Genomic DNA, 22560 nt, shown 5'->3' on the forward strand with positions numbered 1-22560 from the left:
TTTGGAGTAAGATCCCACTGAAAGAATTAACCAAGTCTTTACTGTATCTAGTTAATTAAATCCCTTTCAGTAATTGCAACAAAGTGTTTGAAAACGGAGAATGAAGCCATCAGTCTGATTTTTATCATGCTCCTAATAGCATTTAAATGCAAGTGGCTTCTGTTGCTTAATGCACAGCCATCCAAAAACCGGATAAGGAATGGTGTATTGTAATTTCGCATGGGTGCCAATGGTAAAATCCAGGCTAAGCTTCAAGAACTGACTGTTACTTTCTGCTGCTCAGAACTTGAAGCGCGTGGCAGAAACGTGGATGGACGAGTTCGCAGAGTATGTTTACCAGAGGCGGCCCGAGTACAGACATCTCTCCACCGGTGACCTCTCCGCCCAGAAGGAGCTTCGAAAGCACCTGAAGTGCAGAGACTTCAAGTGGTTCATGGCTGCCGTGGCTTGGGATGTCCCGAAATACTTTCCACCAGTGGAGCCCCCACCTGCTTCCTGGGGAGAGGTGAGGAATATGCCTTGAACACAACCCAATTTAACAGCATGGTCCCTCCTTTCCCTGTAAGCCTTTATGGCAGCGCTGCATTTCCAGCAAGTTTGCTGCTGTTACAATCAAGCTTTTGCAAAATTAGTTCTGACTTCCATGGCTAGTGGGTCATTAGAAGCTGGTTGCAGTTGGAACCACCTACGAAGCAGCCATTGAAAAGAGGGACTGTCTGCCTGAAATATGTATAATCCATCATAATTATCTGTATGCACTCTGGCGCCACACTGCATGTGCAGAAAAGACTCATTCCACAATGCACAGATACTTATTTTGGGGCTTTGGTGATTTTGGAGTCTACCATAGATCACATTAGGGCTGTCAAAAAAAAAAAAATTCGGTACAGTTCGGATTTGGCCGAATTTGGCCCTTGTGGGTTCAGTACGTGCCAGAGTCCGAACTCCCCCACTTCGGATCCGTTCAATTCGGCGGGAATTCAAAGTTCGGGGAAAAAAATTCGGCCGAATAAAGCCATTAAAAACACAATCACGCCTTTCCGCGGCTCGGGGGGGCATTTTTGGGCTTAGAGGTCCCAAACTTTCAGCAGAGCTTCAAAGGACGTATATTGAAAGACTCCCCAAGTTTTGTAAAGATTGGGTCAGGGGGGGCTGAGATATGGGCCCTGAAAGGGGTCCCCCCCACCCTTAATGTGCATCTCTCAGTAGAGCTTGCCGCCCACGCACAAAGCTCCCAGCCCCGACAAACAGCTGATGAGAGCAAGGGCGGGGCAGGTGCTAAGAACTTTGCAAAGCAACACAACTGAAAAGCAACACCTTTGCAAACATGCAAAGGGCGGGGCAGGTGTGAAGAATTTTGCAAAACAATACAACTGCAAAGCAACACAAGCACGCAATGCAACACCTTTGCAACAGTGCAAAGCAACACCTGACACCTGGGAGTTTGCATACCATGGAAAGGGACAGAGGCAGCTAGCTATGCATAATGAGCAGGAGGGGGTGGAATTTCTCCTTTTGCATTGGACTTGGGACAAGGCAGATGCATTCTTTAAGTCACCATTTGAAAACCAGTTTTGAGCAAGCATCAAAATAACCTAACTGATCTTATGGATGAGGAAAAACCTGAAGAATAAAAGTGAAGCCCCCCCTCAAACCAGGGAGAGAGAGACTGGAGGGGGAACACACACCCCAGGCAGAACCGGCAAAAGCCCCCTTTGGCTTTCCCCCCCCACCCACAGAAACTGCTCCCTCCCCACACACACACACAGACTCTGCTTTCCCCCCCACACACACACAGAAAAGAAAAATTATAGATTAAAGCCCCCAAAGGGGTCTTACTGTGGCTGTCTTCTGTTCCAGCAGGAGGGGCTGGGAGGCTGGGTAATCCAATATGATTCCATTTGTATCCAATATAAGATCCATATGTATGCATCTCTCGAGGGTGATCCATTCATCCCAATAGGGAAAAGGGGAAAGCCCATATCTCGGGGGGCCCTGACCCAATGTTTACAAAACTTGGGTGGTCTCTTAAAAAGCCTTGACTGAAGCTCCACTGAAAGTTTGGGGTCGGCACACCCAAAAATGCGCCCCCTGCAGCCGCGGAAAGAGAAAAGGGGGGAGCCGATATTTCAGCCCCCACTGAACCCATCTTTACAAAACTTGGGTGGTCTCTTAAGAGGGATTGTCTGAAGCTATGATAAAAGTTTGGGGGCTGCACCCCCAAAAAAGCGCCCCCTGCAGCCACGAAAATGGAAAAGGGGGGAGAGGAAAAAGGGGTGGAGCCCATATCTCGGGACCCCCTGACCCAATGTTTACAAAACTTGGGGGGTCTCTTAAGAAGCCTTGTCTGATGCTCCGCTGAAAGTTTGGGGTCGGCACACCCAAAAATGCGCCCTCTGCAGCCATGGAAAGAAAAAGGGGGGAGCCCATATCTCGGGACCCCCTGACCCAATGTTTACAAAACTTGGGTGGTCTCTTAAGAAAACTTGTCTGAATATCCCCTGAAAGTTTGGGGTCTGTACCCCAAAAAATGCGCCCCCTGCAGCCACGGAAAGGAGCGAATGTGCACAAGCACCCCCTCACACACACATGAGGATTTCCCTCTCTCTATCTCTTTCCCCGGCTGGCCGCACATCAGCTGATTCCTCCAGTACTCAATCCTGACTGATTGGCCAGAAGAAGACCCAGCTTGGCCACCGATTGGCCGGGGGAGGAGAATGCTGCTTACTGAAGGTTATGCTGCTTACTGACGGCCCCGAATTGGCCTAATTTATTCGTGAACTCCCGAACTCGCTGAATTCGGCCCCCCCGGTTGCCCGCCAGTTTTGAGTTCGGTTCCTCCCGAACTAAAAACTGCCGAATCAAGGGAAATTCGGCTGATTTTCAGTTCGGGCCAAACCGAATTGACAGCCCTAGATCACATGAAGCTGCCTTATACTGAATCAGACCCTCGGTCTATCAAAGTCAGTATTGTCTTCTCAGACCGGCAGCGGCTCACCAGAGTCTCAGGCAGGGATCTTTCATATCACCTACTTACCTAGTCCCTTTAATTGGAGATTCCAGGGATTGAACCTGAGACCTTCTGCATGCCAAGCAGATGCTCTACCACTGAGCCCACAGCCACTGCCCAATAAATGGCATGTGCTGTGCCACCAAGTTCTGTACACCCTCTAGCATCTGAACAAAAATGCAAGTGATTACTTGGTTTCTGGTCAGCTTTCCCCCCCTTTTCCCCAGATTTGCATAAAAAAATGGTTAAAAATAGAAATATTACTTGAGCTTCTGCATCTAAAATATTTAGCTCTCTTGCTAAACACATTGTTTTTAAAAAAACAAGCTGGGATTGTAAATATGAGGGCAGTCTATACATGCAGCCTGCTGGCTTTTTTCCAACTAGTAGCTCCCAAGGAAATGTAAGCTATGATGTGGAACTGAAGCCAGGAAGACATTTCTGTGCTCAAGGTGCCACTTTGCAGAGCTGCAGCAATCACAGAAATTGTTTTCTGAATACAATTGTTTTTCCCACATGATTACATGCCCAAGGCTGCTGTGTGGAGAAAATGCTACAGGAGGCATATGTGGACAGCCGCTTAGATACTTCAATCCAAATGGAAGGAGTCCAAAATTCTCCGTTTTAATTTGCCCACTCGATATATTTTTCTTATTAAATCATGCAGAGATCTGAAGAGGGAAAATGCATATGCTCGTAAGAATTAAAGAAGGACCTTAGTCCATAGGCACAAGAACAAATGCCAAGTGATTGCTTCCTTCCCTTTTGAGTCTACAGCTCCATCTACACATTACAAAGTCCTAATGTTTCTTGGGGAACAACACAAGGACTTTGTATCACACATGCCATGGGAGTTTTGTGCTTTCTAGATGTATACCAGCTCATTTCTGTTTGACCACAGCACTCAGGGAGACATAGTTTTAGCCCCCGCCCCATGCCGTTTTCGTATCCCCAAACTATTGGTGCTGTGGTGAAACTTACTTGTGGCTATGCAAAGTGATTTTTTAAGCAGACCCAACAGCAACCCCATAGGCCAGTTTGCAGATATGAAAACTGACGGGGGGGGGGCTAAAGCTACTTCCCCCTGTGTGCTGTGGATGCAAGCAGGAACGAGACAGTGTGCATCTGAGAGGCACAAGACTCCCATCACGCGTGTGATACAAAATCTTTGTGTTGTTTCCCAGCAATGTGTAGACAGAGGCTACATATCAAGAGACTTTATGGGCTTTGGTAGGTGATCAGGAGTATCTAATTGCCACTGTCAGACACAGGATGCTGGACTAGATGAACCTTTAATTTGATCCAGCAGGACTTGTTTCGTGAGACAGGCAGCAGCGAGCTTTGACTTATCTGGCATACCGTGAAAATGCCTGCTGGTTTTTCAAAATTTTATGTTATGTGTTTCTGCTCATATTCGCCATTTTTTTAAAAAACAATGTAAAAGAGCAATGAAGTTTTTTCCTTGGAGCAAGGCTCTCCAATTCCTATGTATTCCACCTGATTGATGATTGCACTCCCAATGCAGAACTGAGTCTTAAGAATGAAGAAGAGGGGGTTTTTACCCTGATTTTCCCTACCGAAAGGAGTCCCAACCAGCTTACAATCACTTTCCCTTCCTCTCCCCACAACAGACACCTTGTGAGGTAAATGGGGCTGAGAGAGTTCTGAGAGAACTCAGAAGAGAGAACTTCTGAGAGAGCTCCCAAGGTCACCCAGCAGGCTTCCTGTGCAGGAGTGGGGAAACCAATCCTGTTCACCAGATTAGAGTCTGCCGCTCATGTGGAAGAGTGGGGAATCAAACCCGGTTCTCCAGGTTAGAGTCCACCGCTCTTAACCACTACACCGTGCTGGCTTTGGAAGAACACAGGGAGGAATGTCCTCTCCTGGCTCTGAAAATGTGATTCTCTAAACAGTCTAAATGACGGCCACTAGTGAGATTTGTCCCCTAAGCAATCCATCTTTCTGACACCTGGGTTCTAAAGCCTTTGGTTTCAGTCCAATATGGTGATTGATTTTTTTCCCTTAATGATTAATGATTTTGATGTTGAACAGCATTTGGCGGCCAGTAGATTTTATAATAGTTAATTGAAAAGAGAGAGGAAATATCCTGTTTACTACTTCTCTAACACATTCTCAATCAATGTGACCATTAGGAATCTGTTAGATGTCCACCTGGGCTATCATTCAGTGTATTCTCCATTTCCACTTGGAAAGGTTATATATCAGCCTTGCAGTTTGTGCCAGTTTGAGGGTAGTTTTTCAATAATAACTGAGTAGCAAATGTGTGAACAGCCTATGAAATTTCAGTTCTTGCAAATCCTTTTGGTACAAATTAGCAGTTCCTTGGCAGTGCATATTCTTGCAAAGACGTAAGAGACTTTTGAAAACTGCCAAATTTGTCCTTGAGGTAACCACTCAGTTTTGGATTTCTTTGTTCTTCCAACCATGCTTTTCTGAAAGGATACATACTCCATCTGGTCTCCTGTTTTGCCTTTTCATCACTGGAGGTGAATGCAGCATGGCAGATGGCTTGCACAGCAACGTGAAGTGAAAAAAAACTCAGTTCATTGCGACCCCTCTTTCTTATGAGTGAGAATCACTCCTTTCGGTTTTAAAAAAATCTGGTATATATTCCATCCCCATATGGACACAGCTGCACACATGTGGAAAGGTCAGCACAGACTCAATAAGGCTGCTCCATTCCCAGCTGGTCTTCAGCTGGTGTGGCATAGTGACGAGAGTAGGAGACTAGGACATGCGACAGTCAGGTTCGAATCCCTGCTCTGTTGTAAGGGTAAGGTGGAGAATGGGAGAACAATGTGATAAGCCGCTGTAGGTCCCCACGAGGGAGAAAAGAAGGACCTAAATTAAAAAGAAGCAAAATTTAGAAATAAAATAACAAGCAGCATGCAACCCAGCATCCTGGCCGTTACTCAGACTGCTTCTGCTCATCCAACCATTGCTGTTCTCCACAGTGCCCTGACTGACAAGCTTGGAGAGCTGAATGTACAACTGATAGTTTTGCACAACTGGAATATAGAAGGGTTCTGGAAAGCTCATCCTGTCAACCTAGTGGTTATGTGGGAAGGGTTTCTGCATTCTCTTTCAGGGCTTTTCCTCATGGGGTTTTTCATTGGTTCTGCCTCCATGCTGCTTTGGTTTATCCCCTGATTTCAGCATGCGTTTTTTCTGTCTTTAGTTTTCACTTTTGTTTCTCCCCCCACCCCCCACCCCAGTTTGTTTGTGTGGGGATTTTTTGGCTCTTTTGAAACTACTTTTACCCCAGTGTTTTTCTGGAAGCAAATTTTGAGTTGGCTTTTTCTTAGTGCGTAATGTTTCTGTTGGTTTTCTTTGTCCCACCCACCTCCACCCCACTTTTCAGTGAGTGGACAGTTAATCATTAATCCTCTCACCCCACCCAGTACTGAAGATGAGTGATTTCATTTTTAAAAGGCCTTAAGATGTCAATACATCACTGTAGTAGGGAATGATAGGTTAGGCAGGTTCTCTAAATTCCCAGATATCTTTTTTTAAATGGCAAGTCTCTAGCCCTCTCTTCTCAGGGAGATGTACCTTTTCCTCATATCTTCACATGGGAAGGAGATGGAGGCTTACTTTTAAAAAAATGAAATCTGGGAATTCAGAAAACCTGCTTAAGCTAACATTACAATACTACAATGATATATTGATATTTTAGGGCCTCTTAAAAAAAATAAGGGGAGGGCTGTTGCAACAGTGACAGCATCACTGATGATGGTAGCACCCTTCCTTGAAAAGCATCATTATTTAAGCCATGTGTGGAAGAAAATTAACTCACTTTACAACTGTAAAAATGCACAGGGAGGGCAGATGTGTGGAACAGCCCTGCCCCAACCAATTCCAGTGCTTGTAGATTGACTCCCAAGAAAATCAGGAGTAGCTCATGTGTGCCCCCTCCCGGGGGCATTCCCGGGGCATTCTGGCACAGGGCCAGGGAAGGGGCCACATTTAGGCAGCCTCCAAAGCCATTTTGGCCCTTGATTACCCTCTTTCCCTTTTCTCAAGACACTTCACCTTTTTAGGTATCCCTGTGCAAGTGGTATCCCTATGGAGTGGTTGCATGGGTTCTTGAGGGAAGGAGAATGTTTCGGCCTCAGTGGGGGACCCGAAACCTTTTTTGGAGGCAGAGCGGCTACGCAGTCTCACCAGCGCAGCCCTTCCCCTCAGGAATGGGCTGCCCAACTAGGATTTAAGAGACCCAGGTTTGAATCCCCACTTTGCCATGGAAACTTGCTGGTGACCTTAGACCAGTCACACAGTCAACCTAATCTACTTCACAGGGCTGTGGTGTAGATAAAATGGAGGAGAGAAGAACTATGCAAGCCATTTTGGGTCCTCTTTGGGGAGAAATGCTGTGTATAAATGAAATAAATAAGTAAATAATAAATCATTCTTGTTTGCTTTAAAAGGTGTCCAGACCCATTAAAGCGAATTGCAACTGCATTCCCGGACTGCTCAAACTTTCTAGTAGGTTTCATCACTCTTCTAGATCTAATTGAAAGAAAATGAGGCCGCCTGATCTTTGGATTTTGTATCTGATATAGCAGTCATGGGAAGGTCCAAAAAGGAGACTCCTGAATTGGAAGAAGAAATCTACATAGGACAGAATCAATATATTAGAACTGACAAGAGCCAGTGTGGTGTAGTGGTTAAAAGTGGTGGTTTGAAGTAGTGGACTCTAATCTGGAGAACCGGTTTGATTCCCCACTCCTCCACATGAGCGGCAGGCACTAATCTGGTGAACCAGGCTGGTTTCCCCACTCCTACACATGAAGCCAGTTGGGTGACCTTGAGCTAGTCACAGCTCTTAGAGCTCTCTCAGCCCCACCTACCTCACAGGGTGTCTGTTGTGGGGAGGGGAAGGGAAGATGATTGTAAGCCGGTTTGATTCTTCCTTAAGTGGTAGAGAAAGTTGGCATATAAAAAACAACTCTTCTTCTTTATTATGCAAAAAGTATGTCCTTTTCCACATCGGTTCCATAGCTTTAATGACCCTATGTCAACCCATCATTTTCTTGGTTATAAAATCAGTATTTTAAAAAGGTTCTTGAATGTTGCATAACCTGTGTTCCACTCACATTCCCAACCAAACAGTATCCTTCTGAACTGCGCATTTCCCTGTTTTGTCTATGCTACAGATTTTGGTCTTGACCTGGTTCCTTTCTGTGGTTTCTTCCTTTTAATGGTTTGCACAAAGAACCTTGCCTGTACGTAGGTTCTTTTTAAAAAAAAGCAGTTATTAGATAACACTTCGCTTAAAAGGTGGCTTGTTAGACATTCAGTCTATAAATGCTGATGTCTGAAATACGCATTGCTCTCTTGCTCCCTCACTAATAATTGTAGCTAAGTCGGTCTCCATGCAGCTTTAAATGTAGAGGGCGAGCGTGACCTTCCTCTTTGTGTATTTCGCCTTGAAAAGCTTCCTAATGCAACACAGGCGCGTCTGCATTCAAGTCACTGAAACTTTGTTATGCGAAAGGCATTCTTTGCATTTGTGGGGAATGGAAGCCTTTTATGAGGCTAGATTGCACTGCAGTGACCCTGACAAGGGAATCAGGGCACCAACTTTGATACTCAAGGACAATACATCATTTGAATAGATGATTCCATTGAGCAGTATTTCTGACTCGATTCACCACATATTTTGCCCACTGACAATTGCTTCATTTGAGAAGCTTCAGCTAGCGTTAGCCATGCCTGCGTACTGCAAGACTCAACAGATGCACGGTATTCTTTTTAATACCACGTAAGCGTTGTTTTTCAATTAACAATAATCAGGGATGAAAATACTCGTGAATCTGTCATTTTGATTTACTAGCACATGGTCTGATCATTGCTTGAAAACAGAACTTAGGTTGCTTGCAACCAACCATCTCTGCTCTTAGGCCCCTTACACAAATACAAAACTAGGTTTTTTCCCACACATATGTCATCAAAAAAGAGGGGGTCATCTCACATTCACATACAAGTTACAGTTATGTCCAGTAATAAATATATGTTTGTGTATAACACTTTTTTAAAGGTGGCCATCTTACAATCAGCCCCGGCTTTCTTTTGAGTAAATATGACACGTTTAGGAAGTGTAACACTTCTCCTGGATATATTTCATGCCTGTTTCTCATGTTCCATACATGCTTCAGGGGTTAATGTCCTGTCTAAAATAGGGGCAGATGTAACAACAGAATGACAATACATTCTACTAGTCCTGGATGAAATTGCCCTGGTAGCCCATTTGAAGCAGAAAGGCAAAGCACAAGTTCCAAACAAACAAATAAAGGACAGAAAGACTTATTCAAAGCAAGCAGGAAAGGCACAGTCTTGGAATCCTAGGGCAGGCACATCAATCACACTGGTAATTCAAGGTTCCTATGCCAGAAAGACCATACTGAAAATAGCTAGCTCAGTTTTATATCTCAGCTAGTTGTGTTCATTGGTTTTAGAGTTTGGAAGGGACTCTTAAGAGTACGCTGTGTGTGTGTGAAGTGCTGTCAAGTCACAGCTGACTTATGGCAACCCCTTTTTGGGGTTTTCATGGCAAGAGACTAACAGAGGTGGTTTGCCAGTGCCTTCCTCTGCACAGCAACCGTGGACTTCCTTGGTGACCTCCCATCCAAATACTAACCAGGGCCGACCCTGCTTAGCTTCTGAGATCTGGCGAGATCGGGCTAGCCTGGGCCATCCAGGTCAGGGCAAGAGTACACTAGTAACTTAAAAACCCTACATGAGAGGTAGTTGGGTCTAACAGCTCTCATTGGCTACATAAAGAGAAATACTGCTTCTGTTGAAAGATTCCCGATTTAGTAGAAGAGAACCGTTGGATCCAACTGATTGTATTTCAGATCACAGCCTTGTTAAGTCTTCTGTCATGAGAACTGAGAGCAAGGTTTTGGTGCTGGGTGATAGACATATTTGTATTTCCGTCTAATCAAAGCAAAACCTTCAAGTGTGTTACCGCTGTTGGCCTGATAGTTTTGTTTTTCTTTTGCAGCAAGATATTTTTCATTCCAAATTAAGGCAAATTTGCTTAATGAGGACTATGGCTGGGATGTCACATTGGTTTCAAAAACAGACAAAAGAACATACATCTCTCACTATGTGATTAGCCGACAGTTGCTGTGGGTCATTATTTTTAAATGTAGAACACTCATTTGTATTTATTACATTGAATTTCCTCTCCCAAAGGGTTAAGGTATTGGGGAGAGGTTTAAGATAATTAAGGAACTGAGAAGCTCGTGTTTAAGTTCTCAGAGGTGCTCAAGTTGTTTCCAGGAGTGTGTCTGCCCATTGCTACTAAAATAGTTCCAGAAAGATCACAAACTACCCTAGGATTCCAAAACTGTCTTTTCCCTATGGTATTGTCCTTCATTTATTTGTTTGTTTGTCTTTACAAAATATGCATGCTGCCTTTCTGCCTAATGTGGGCCACCCAGGTGGCTAACAGTTTTAATAAAACCTGATAAAATGTATTACAAAAACAATTCATAGCAATTATTAAAACCAAAACTAACATGCATATTAAAAGAACATATACATTAGCAGAACTCTGCTGGATCAGATCAATGGTCCATGTAGCCCAGTGTCCTGTTCCCCACAGTAGTCAACCTATCATTTCATCTCAGATAATGCGTCAAGCACTGAATGTCAACTTGAATGTGGATATTTGTTGGGAGAATTCACCAAACCAGTCCCATGGATGAGAAACCAATGAAGTGGTATGTTGATCTTGACTGCACTGCACTAAACCACAAAAATGGTTGTATGAACCAGTCCTCATCTGGTAAATCTCACCTTCGATAAAGTGTTGCAGCTTGCTTGCTTGGCACCATTTCATGTTACATATACATTAATACATGATGTGAAAGGCAGTGGCTAAATGCTCTCCTGTTGCTATCTCAAGGTGTGTTGGGATACGTAGAGCTGAGAACTGAAATTATGCTGTACAAATCATGTAGATTAGGGTGCTAGCTGCTTACATGGCCTGGCAGTTTACAATGGTCTACAGACGAGAACAGCTAATATCTCTACCAAGCTAAGTTAGACAAGAGATCCTACTTCTCTCTCTCCTTCTCTCCCCCTCTCCCTCCCTCCCCCCACAGGGGAGGGGCTGTGGCTCAGTGGCAGAGCATCTGCTTGGCATGCAGAAGGTCCCAAGTTCAATCCCCAGCATTTCCAGTTAAAGGGACTAGGCAAGTAGGTGATGTGAAAGACCTCTGCCTGAGACCCTGGAGAGCCGCTGCCGGTTTGAATAGACAATACTGACTTTGATGGACCAAGGGTCTGATTCAGTATAAGGCAGCGACATGTGTTCACATTCTGAAAAATCAGCATTATTCTAAGGTGTTCCATAATGCATCATTTGTAGTGGTGAAAGTGCCAGACAAGAATTTTGGAGAGCTGGGTTTGAATTCCCACCTTTGCCATGAAAGTTTGCTTGCTGGTCTTGGCTAGTCCCTTTCTCTGTCTAGCCTACCTCACAGGGTTTTAGTTGTAAGGATAAAGTAGAGGGGTGAGAGAGATGTGGTAATCTGCTCTGGGTTCCCATTGGGGAGGAAAGCAGAGTATAAATATGAATAAATAACTTTGGGCTAATTAATTTGACAGATTCGAAATGTGGCAGCAGATCTCTGTGTGGACAGTAAGCATGGAGGCACAGGAACGGAACTCAGGCTGGATATCTGTGTGAAGGATGGCTCGGAACGGACATGGTCACATGAGCAGGTGATTTCCCCTCTCTCTTAACACTTTATACACACAGCCAATCTCCAGGAAACAAAATTAATCTCAAGTGTTTTATTTTGCTGTGTCTAGAAGCCCTAAACCAGCTGTAGACAGGAATGCTTATTATATAGCAGTCATTATTACTAGATTTAATAAAGCATATATAAAACACTCTGAAAGAGAGACCTCATTGTCAGGCATAGTAACTGATGCAACAGGCTGATTCCTTTAACCACAGCCAAATTCGGCAAACACTAGAAGCCTGACAAAAGTAATGTATACAGCTTTGTTTTTCTTTCTGCCCCACGTAGAAATTAAACGGTATTTCAGGAACACTGCAGTTCTATTCAGAGGCACCAACTGTTTTGTCTTGTTAGAACAGATGTAAGATTGCCATCTCTGTTCAACGGTGGCAATTTGAATTATGTCATTCCAATAATAGTCAGCAGAGAGCAGCACTAGACAAGCAGACCTCCATGCTGGACCAGAACAAGATAGAAAACTTAATGGATTTTTAACTGCAGAAGATTTTCAATCTCCAAAGCCTTTAAGGATGGAGAGCTTATCCAAGATTAAAGCAGGCTGTGGGATGGAGGCGGAGGGCGGACAAAGTAATCACTTTACAATTCAAATTAGTAGAAAATGAATTTCAAGTTTTTAATATTAGAGTCTGCTTTATTTTTTTCAATGTATTCAGCTCTTGTTAAGCAACTACGACTACAGAGGATTGTATTGTGCCAAAGAAGAAGCTATGCAAATCAGTATTTGTACTGGGCTTTTAAAATAATGCACAAAATAATCTGAAAAATAAGTTTATCACTTACGGGAAGAGATTTAAAAATGTAAATCAGGCTGTGCAGAATGTTCAGCTATTTCAGTTTTAGAGGCAAACGTAATACTTTTGGATTGGAAAATGTTTCCTGAAAAAAAACCATGATGCGAATGTTAATTTTTCTGGGCCTGTTCACTTGTTTCTCCTTTTGACTGCTATTGTGCTTTACTTTATTCTTCAAATTACTGCAGTTCCAGAAGTCAATCTCCACATTCTGAATGATGTTACCATGCTACATAACTGATCTGTTTTGACCACATACACACCAATAGGCACCAAGAGCACATGAGAAAGTATTTCAGCCACTCTTCGGTGGGCAAGCACATTCTCCCCTTAGATGTAGCTGCACCAAACCACCTTTTAACATGAAAAGTCATCACTTGACATTTGAAATCAGTATTCACCCCTTTGCCTTCAAAGTATTTGTCAAGTATATAAAACTCACTGTGGGCCAATCACACTCTCTCAGCTTAACCTATCTCTCAGGGTTGCTGTGTGGAAAAAATGAAGGGGATTAGCATGAGGTAAGCCGCCTTGAATCCCCATTGGAGAGGAAGGCGGGATATTATTGAATTAAATAAATAAATGATATGATGCTCATCCACCTATGAAGAATTGCATCTTGGGAACTCATGCCCATCTACAGCCCCAGGGCACCTGCCAAAGCCCCATAATGGTGTCACCCTTACCCAAATCCTGCTCGGTTAATAGAATTTAGCCTATCGGTACTCCACATAGCTTTGTTTTAGCTTCAGTGCTAAAGAAATCATGCAAGATTTGAATGGGAACAGAGAGAGGCCCTATTCAGATTATCGTTCTAAACCGGATGTCATCGGTTGTTGGCCCGTCTTGGAATAAAACAATACAAAGATGGGTGTTTAAACAGCTCATTTGAATCAGTCTATGAGCCGTCTCTAAAGCACTCTGGCCAGTTCAAACATCACCACGATTGTTTTCCCGCCTTTTTTGCGGGCGCGTTCTTTTCCGGCTTTTTTTTTTTTTTTTACCGTTCTGAGATTTGTGCTAGAGCGCTATAACGCTATATCAGTACCATTGCAATGGCTGCAGCTCTTTCCTGGGGAGACAGGAGAAGGAAAGCCGCTCATTGGGTGGCAGCGGATCAGCACAACAGCGATTGGCCTCGCACTGGTTGCCCGCAAAAAAGGTGGGAAAACACTCGCGGTCCTTCCCAAAGCGCTCCGGGCAGTTTAGACAGCACACTGGAGCGATTCACAGGCGAAAGGAAGAACTGAAAATGGTTGAAAGCAGCTTTTCTAAAAAACGCCTCAGCCTCACTTTATGGGACACAAACGGCTTTGTCTGAACAGGTAAAAAAATTCCATTAGCAGCCAGCAATGAAACCGGTTGTGCCTGAACTGACACACAAAATCCATTAGCAACCTGCTGCTCAAACGGATTATAAAGGTAGTTTAAATAGGGCCAGAGTCTTGCTGCCTAATGTGCTACAGGTGCTACCTTGAGCTGACTTCTCATACGCTGATAACAAAATGAGGCACAATTGCCACGGCATTCACAAAGCGAGGGCTGGTTCAAAGTAACTGCATGACGCAACGTAGTGAGAACATGTTAGTTAGGTACGTGATGAACACTGGTTTGCCAGAGAGGGGACAGGATGATACTTCTCTCTATTTTGAGGCGCCTTGTTGCTTATATAAAAGCATTTCTGATAGCATATCCCACATGTTAACTTGGTTAATAGCCCTTTTTAATAACAATGGGCGCACTAGCCGAGGGAGGGATTTCATTTTGCAGTCCTCAAATTACTGCAGGTTGAGTGCTGAGAAAATGTGACGGCCCTGTCAGCAGCCGCACTCGCTTGAATCTGTGTGGCGAATGAGTAGAGTCTGTGTACTGGCTATGCTCAAGCCATACTATAAACAGATTGTCCAGAAAGGCCCATGGAATTGTAAGAGGCAGGCTAGCTAATCAACTCTTAACTGCATCTCATGTTAAATACATAATTCTAAGTGGTAAATGATGTGTCCATTAAATAAAGGACCGCAGGTTTTTTCTCTCTTTAAAGCATCCTGGTTTGTCCTGGAGTAAATGAAATTGCCTACGAAGGGCCTAAAGCCCTCTTTCGTCATGTTTAAAAATGACATGGTCGGTGATCTATCCAAGTCAATGTCTAACTGAGCAAGATGCAGCTCCTTTGCTATAAACCTCTGTGATGGCTCAAACTACCACATGAAGGACTCCAATGAGATGTAATGGAGTCAGGAGCTGCAGAAGAGGGGATACTAAGTGAGTTTTATGGCTCTGGTTTGGAGAAAGAAATGACAAAAGAGAGACATTAAATTGACAATTCATAGCCTTGAGAGATCCCAGCACAATTTGAACGAGAAGGTTGAATGAGACTTGGCAATGTACAGCACCTTCAGAATGAAGAAAAATGCCGGTCACACATGGAAACATCTCTCTCGCTTTTTTTTTGTCTGAGGGAGTCAGGACAAAAGAAGGGAAGCAATTGGAAACTGCTTAAGGTGCATGGTAATGCTTTTCATTACTCTGTGCTCACATACAATGAAGTAGTGCTGAACTGGGGGGAAAGGGTGATAACCTATTACTTCATTCATACCCTGCCTTTCTTCCCAATGGGGAAACCAAAGCAGTTTACATCACTCTCCTCTCCTTCACTTTATCCTCACAACTCTGTGAGGCAGGTTAGGATGATAGCCCCCAGCAAACTTCCACAGCTGAGTGGGGATTCGAACCAGGGTATCCCAGATACTAGTCCAACATTCTAACTGATATACCACACTGGCTTTCCTAGTCCTACTACATTGGTTTTGGTGCTCTTTGCTGTCTGATTTAACTGTTGTTGTGGTTGTTTTTTTAAATTTTATAGTCTGCCTTGAGTCTCAGTGGAAAATGTGAGCTATAAAGGAAGTAAACTAGGGTTGTAAACTCTGGGTTGGGAAATTCCTGGAGATTTGAGGGTGGACCCTAGGGAGGGCAGGGTTGGGGAGTGGAGGGACCTCAGCAGGGTAGAATGTCATCGATTCCACCCTTCAAAACAGCCCTTTTCTCCAGGGAAACTGATCTGTCAACTGGAGACATGTTGTAATAAAGAACAATCTAGGCCAAACTGAGAGTAACTTCTTGGGAGGCCTAGTTCTGATCGAAGCGGTAACCTGTAGTTGGGCAATACCCCTTCAGACTACAGGTGTGATTTCACATGACAGAATGATCTTCTATCCCAACAAAATCCTGTGCATAGAAAATGAGCATATCAAGGAGAAGACTAGTCTAGAAGTATTCATTCTAATATCCAGTTTTATGTGTGGAAGACTTTGTTATATGGAAGAACATTCAATTATATAAGGCTGTACTAACTATCTGATGTGTTCTCTCCCATACAAAATTGTACTGTGTCAGAAATAATCTACAGTACAATCCTATGTCACCTTTCTAGGTCACTGACTTCAGTGGACCTGGGCAGCCCATTGCTGAAGGGGGGGGGGTAAAGATCCTTAGGAGCCAGCGTGACCCAGCATTGGCGTAGGTGCCACCTTATCACAGAATAAGGTGGTATCTACACCTGCACAGGGACAAACATGCCGGTGTCCAGGAGCCACTGGCCCCCACTGCCAGTGCAGCCATTACGACAGGGATTTTCTAGAAGAGAAAGCCCATGCTGGTGGAGGGGGGCATTCCTGGGGAGGGAAGCTTCCTAACCCTGTTCACCCCAGGAATGCCCCTTTGAGCAGCGGTGTGGCTATGCCACCTTTGTTGGTGGCACAGCCTTGCTTTGAACATTGGGGCATTTTCCCAATTTTTCTATTTTTAAATTCTTTTAAAGTCTTTTTTGTCTCCCTGGTGGCCAGGAACCCTCTGAGGAGGTGAAGCGATTGTTCCACTCCCGGACACCGTGGATCAAAACCCCCCCCTTCAGAAATGGGTTCAAAAAGGTGTAATTCTACTTAGGATAGCACTTTGGTGTCAGATTATATCGCAGAATGTCCCTTCTCTCCGCTTGTATTGAGAGCTAAAAATGGTTGGTTTGTTATTTGGAATCTTCTTAAGAGGTATACAAAAGAAAAGGTAAATAGAACAATTTCCTATCCTTGTGTCTGTAGTTCACTTCAAAAACCACATGTGACTGTTTTACTTGACTATTTTTCTTAGCTGTTCACCTTTGGTTGGAGGGAAGACATCCGTCCAGGAGAGCCGCTTCACACCAGGAAGTTCTGCTTTGATGCTGTTTCACACAGTAGTCCGGTTACACTTTATGACTGTCATGGTATGAAGGGCAATCAACACTGGAGCTATAGGAAGGTTGGTGATGATTTGAGTCATTTTAGAGAGGAGTAAACTATGTTGAGATTATTGCAACTAACAGTGACAGCCATGTTTGTTTCAGCTAAATACTCATTTCAGTGCCACCAACATGAACCTCTGGAGACTTCAGTTCCTTTCAGTGTACAGTAGCTATTGACTTCATGTAAAACTACTGTTATTTAGGTCAAAGTGATATTACTATGGATTTCCTCCAACACAACGAGAAGCAGTTATTTTCTGAAAGATGCTTTTCTAGCACTTCAGGACATATGGATCATTTGAACAAAAGCAGCCTGGAAATATTTTTTATTCCAAGTCAGTTACCAAAAAAACTCCTTATGAAAAGCAATATAATTTTTTCCTGCCTTATAAGGAATGCAACTGGCAGATATACAAAACATTGCAAAGCTGAACTCTGCATATCTAATGAGACAAAATGATTTACAATTCAAGGATCATTGGGTCAAGAAACCAATTGCATTTCAAACAATGGTACAAGCTTTGTTATCTGGCATTCATCAGGAATGGGGGTTTCTGATTAATCAAGTGTGGCGGTTTCTTGAACTTTAGACCGTGTGTAAACTTCCTCCCAGCCCAGTACCTCCATTGCCTGGGTGAAGATCTGGCCCTAGGTGCCAAGCAAAATGGTCTGATACGTCACCTTTGACACACATGCTTGGGATTGCACAGGAGATATTCAAAGATATATTCTTGGCTCCCATTGACACAGCACCTGCACATGAAGAATTCCCACAGGGCTGTTTCCTGCTCTACCATTTGGCGTGCTCATGAGCAAGCAGCCAAGACATAGGGAATAAAAAAGCAGAGCTCTCTTCCTTAACTCTGCCCAGGCCTTCTCACCTGTATACAAATAACTTGTATCTCCCAGAGGCTGCACCAGTAGTGCGGCTGAATCATGGCCGCAATTGTGGCCTTAATAAAGTCAGTGCAAAGGTGGAATAAAAAATGTTACTTTAACTGGATTAACAGGCACTCCCTCTTTCCAAGGAACCCTGAGCATTGAAGGTCAAGGATGTGGGCTGTTTTCAGCCATTAACAATCAGTGGTAAAGGGAGGTCACACATCCTTTCAATACACACAGTTCCCATATTGTGTGAACAGGGTGACACATGTATTGTCCTGCTTTCGGTATGCATGATCTGAAAACCCAAATGTTTGAGGGTACCAGTTCATGTCTGCCAAAGCTGAAAAACATGCACATTGCCCCATCCACACAAAATAGCAGCCATGTGTATCAAAAGGATTGTTTAATGTTCAGTCTCCCTTTATGCCTAGTTGATGGTAATGACTGAAAATGGTTGTGAAGGTATCAGCTCCTAGGGTTCTTTCTGTTCCCTTTCAGCCAGAGCAGGGAGACAGAATATACTTTGGCTGTATCAGTGAAAGACTACGGGCATCAGAGGAGCATTTAGTATCCCTTTGCATGCAACAGTCAGTCTATGATCAATGTCTGGAGAAGTGGAAAGGGATCACAGCCACTGGTTCTGACCTCTGTGAATTTTAGATTCAAGTGCAGGACTGTGGGTAATGGCAAATCTGTAAGGGCATCAATGATTTGGAAATGGGGAGGGAAACCCTTGAGATTTTTTTTCCCGGCCAGTGTATATATATTTATTGAATTTTTGTGTGGGAATTCTCTCTATTGCCGCTCACTCTGTGTGTTTGGTTCACCCATTGGTTTACTATTTGCACTGCAGCCAGAGAAGCATCTAATAGACTTACAAGTGATGTGAATTCTCATCCAAAATGAGGCACAAGCTGCAGGGCAGCGAGATGATAAGTGCTGGATCTTCAAATAACACCAGTTGGCACAATTTCTTTGAAGTCAGTGCAGAAAGCTCCATACATCCCAGATAAGGATCTGACTCTGGTCTGCTCCAACTGCAGCATCTTGTTCAAAGCACCAAAGCCAATTTATTTCCTAGCTTATCCAAGCTGCTGGAGAGAAGCTCGATGACTTGCAACAGTCCATTGGTGCCTAATGTACCAGGGGTTCGTGTGTGACAAATGCAGCTTTCGCACTGTTCTCTGATCCTGGCCCATCACCCTTTTAATTTGGAACTTAGCAGATGATCAGTGAAACAACAGGGTGTTCAGCAACCATGCGGCATAAGCTCGCCACCACTTGATAAAGCACTCTCCTCGCCGCTGATTTATTTGTGCTACTTGCAGAGCTGAGACAGTACATGAAGTTTCTCATTCCAAGACAAAAATCTATATTTCTGAGTGAGAAATTCTTCAGAAATCGTTGTTATAAAGGAAGCGCTGACACAGTCAGTGCTATATAACATGATTCTGGCAGCAATCAATCCTTTCAAATCATATAGTTAGGCCAAACACTTATGGCTGGCTACAAATTGATACAGAAAGGAGACACAACCATTGTAAAAATAATGTGTAAATCTATTCTTTAGTCTATGCTGAGAGCTTTCTGTTCATCTCGCACTATTAAATCTTTTCTATAGCTTTTGTTGCTGATGATGCATTGATATGCATGTAGTTTTTGTGCATATTCCTTACATCAACCCCTTCAGGTAGTCCAATATTATGCCCACTTTACAGAATGAGAAACTACTAATAGTATGCCCAGGGCTGTCAGTGAGTTTATGGCCATCTGAGGTTAGAAGGATGATAACCCAAGAAAGGGCTTTCTCGTTTGTGGTGCCAAAATTTTGAAACTTCCACCCCAGGGAGGTTTGTCTGGCTCCATCTATTGTTGTCTTCCACCAATGGATGAAGAATTTTTGTTTTGTTTGACATCTCCTCACTAACTCTTATTAGCTGTCCTCCCTGGCTGTGTGTTTTTAATGTTTTTGTGCTTATGCTTTATTTGTGTTAAATGTTCCATACTTTTGTATTTTAAATGCTTTTTAATGTTTGAGTTCCAGTGAGAGGCACACAAAGCACATTAGACAACAGCCAGACTCAGGAACCCAGGTAGAGAGTCCATCCCTAGAAACTTGAGTACCAGCATTGTATGTGTGTAAAGTGCTGTCAGGTCGCAGCTGACTTATGGCAATCCCATAGGTTTTCAAGGTAAGAGACTAACAGAGGTGGTTTGCCATTGCCTTCCTCTGCACAACAACCCTGGCATTCCTTGGTGGTCTCCTATCCAATTTCTAACCAGGGTTGACCATGTTTGGCTTCTGAGATCTGTTGAGATCCGGCTAGCCTGGTATTAGAGTGAAATAAAGCCAAGATCATAGTTAAGGCATCTGTTCAAAGAAGAAGATGACAACTGAGGATAGCATAAGGTCAGAGGCAAAAGAAAGGGAATGAGTGCAGAAAGGACAAAGTAGGTGCTTGAAAACACTGCCAAAAAGATGGGTGCTCAAACAGTCAGCTTAGTCCTATTAGCCTGAAAGCTAATAGGGTTACCAGTGGTGAATTAGGAGATTCCTGATAGCAGGGCTGACCAAACACACTGACAAAATGAAATGAACCTTGCATCGGACAATACCTGCAAGAAGTCCATTAGGTAAACAGCTGGCCAATGAGACTCACTGTGTGAATTCAAGACCCCTCAGTGCTGATGCAAGCTGAGCAGGAACCTGCAGGGAGTTGTACTCAACAGGTATTCGGTGTACATACCTGACCACACACAGGGTGATAGGTGAACTGGGGGAGTCGCTTTAGTCATTGAAATGCAAGCTGCTTGCTGTGGCCATCATAGATTCGCAGAGTTATATTGCCAACTTCAAAAAGTTTGGGAAGTTACAGACCTTCTAGTTTTTTCCTATGGTTTCGCCTCTGACCATGCAGCTTTTTAAAATGCTAGGCCTGTAAATTTACTATGCTAAAGCAAATTCTATAGATATGCGACTATGTCAAACTTCTCATACCTTGGACATTTCAGCCCTGATCTAAGAAATTCAGGAATAATAATCCAGACTTTTTGAAATGAATGTTACTTTCATTCATTTCTGCCCATCAGTGGCATCTACAGAACATTTATATATTTTATGTAGCAAATAGAATTGCTTCTCAGATAGAAACCTTTTATTGCCTACATTGCTCAATCTTGGTGGTTTCCCCACCACAGATATAAATAATTTGAATGTCCTAGTATTTAAATTGCATTTGAATAAATTTGTAATAGTCTAGTAATCTCTTCTGTGAAATGTTTAACAATATGGCAGTCTCCCTGAGAAACTGAAATGTACTATCAAAATGAGGCACTTAACTGTACACAGTGTAAAAGAAGCCCATTTATAACATTAGAAAGGTTCTTTGAGTCACAAGGCATCGTACTCACAATATGAGACTTGAAAGCATTCATATGCAGAATTATTAGGTAGATTAATTAATCATATTGTGACAGAAGTATTATGGATCATTCATGAGCTGATAAATCAGAATCTGACAACCAGAGAATTCCTAGAGGAGTTGCAGGTGGGTTTCCATTTCCCCTCTCGTATTCCCTTCTGCACAATCTTCTTCCCTCACCCTAGCAGCCACACTGCTTCTCCTTTTCTCCACCCTTTGGCCTTCAGCTTTTCCTCCTTCTCACCTGAGTTACTATAGCCCTTCTTCCCACCTACCTACTGTCCTGCACAGTCTTCGATTTTTTCCTTCGCTCCCCATGGGAGCTCCTGCAACCTCTCCCCTTTTCTTCTTCCCTTCTTTCCTTCCTTCCTTCTCTCCTTCCCTACCTACCTACCTTTCTTTCTTTCTTTCTTTCTCTCTCTCTTTCCCTAGCTGACATTAAGCAAAGCATTGAAGCCAATGTTGTTTGGGGCTGCTTAGCAACCCCCAAAATGACAACCAAGGTCTCTCAGTGTAGTCTCATAAGATCTTGGTTGGCATCATTTTTCTTTATTTAAATGTACAGACATAACTCATATAATTTGGGCAGGGTTAACTGCCCCATTCTTTTTTTATTATTTAAGCTTTTTGTAGGGGGAAAGTCCCTGTCTGTCTCTGGTACTGTTGCGTGGATTTTGATCCACACTCCAAGGCCAAATACAGAATTAGATATATACAGATATATAATATGCTTTGGTCAGGGCCCTGGTAAGGCAGCATATACATTTTCTAAATAAATATGGGGGAGTGGGCAGCTAGAAAAGAACAGCTGAGTAGGGCTGTTGAAAAAACAATTCGGTAAAATTCGGATTCTGCAAAATTCGGCCTGTTTTAATTCGGGAAATGCCGAATTCCGAACTCCCCTGATTCGGATCCGTGGAATTCGGCGCCGAGTTCCAAGTTCAGGGAAAAAGTCCGCCGAATAAAGCCATTAAAAACGCATTCGTGCCTTTCCGCGGCTCCGGGGGGGCATTTTTGGGGGTAGAGGTCCCAAACTTTCAGGGTAGCTTGAGGGGACCCTTCTTGCAAGAACCCCCAGGTTTTGTAAAGATTGGGTCAGGGGGTCCCGAGATATGGGGCCCGGAAGGGGTCATCCCCACCAAAAAAGCCCAGAGGAATAAAGCCACTTAAAGCACTTTGGCGGCATTCTGCGGCTCCGGGGGACATTTTTGGGGGTAGAGATCCCAAACTTGCAGGGTAGCTTGAGGGGGCCCTTCTTTCAAGGACACCCAAGTTTTGTAAACATTGGGTCAGGGGGTTCCAAGATATGGGGCCCAGAAGGGGTCGCCCCCCCAAAAAATCGTCCAAAGGAATAAAGCCACTTAAAGCACAT

General features: G+C 43.6%; 1 protein-coding gene across 2 annotated transcripts in view; it reads left to right on the forward strand.

Annotated features, from left to right (window-relative positions):
* Positions 1 to 22560, forward strand: part of GALNTL6 (polypeptide N-acetylgalactosaminyltransferase like 6) — a 620684-nt gene that overhangs the window by 592999 nt on the left and 5125 nt on the right. Inside the window, exons 9-11 of one of the 2 annotated variants that reach the window (XM_056855291.1) lie at positions 284 to 505; positions 11651 to 11767; positions 16749 to 16898. In XM_056855291.1, coding sequence (XP_056711269.1) covers positions 284 to 505; positions 11651 to 11767; positions 16749 to 16898 — 489 coding nt within the window. The remainder of the gene's footprint in view (positions 1 to 283; positions 506 to 11650; positions 11768 to 16748; positions 16899 to 22560) is intronic. The other variant, XM_056855292.1, reaches the window with a different exon arrangement.

This window comes from Euleptes europaea, chromosome 9, assembly GCF_029931775.1.
Source record: "Euleptes europaea isolate rEulEur1 chromosome 9, rEulEur1.hap1, whole genome shotgun sequence".
NCBI classification, from domain to species: domain Eukaryota; kingdom Metazoa; phylum Chordata; class Lepidosauria; order Squamata; family Sphaerodactylidae; genus Euleptes; species Euleptes europaea.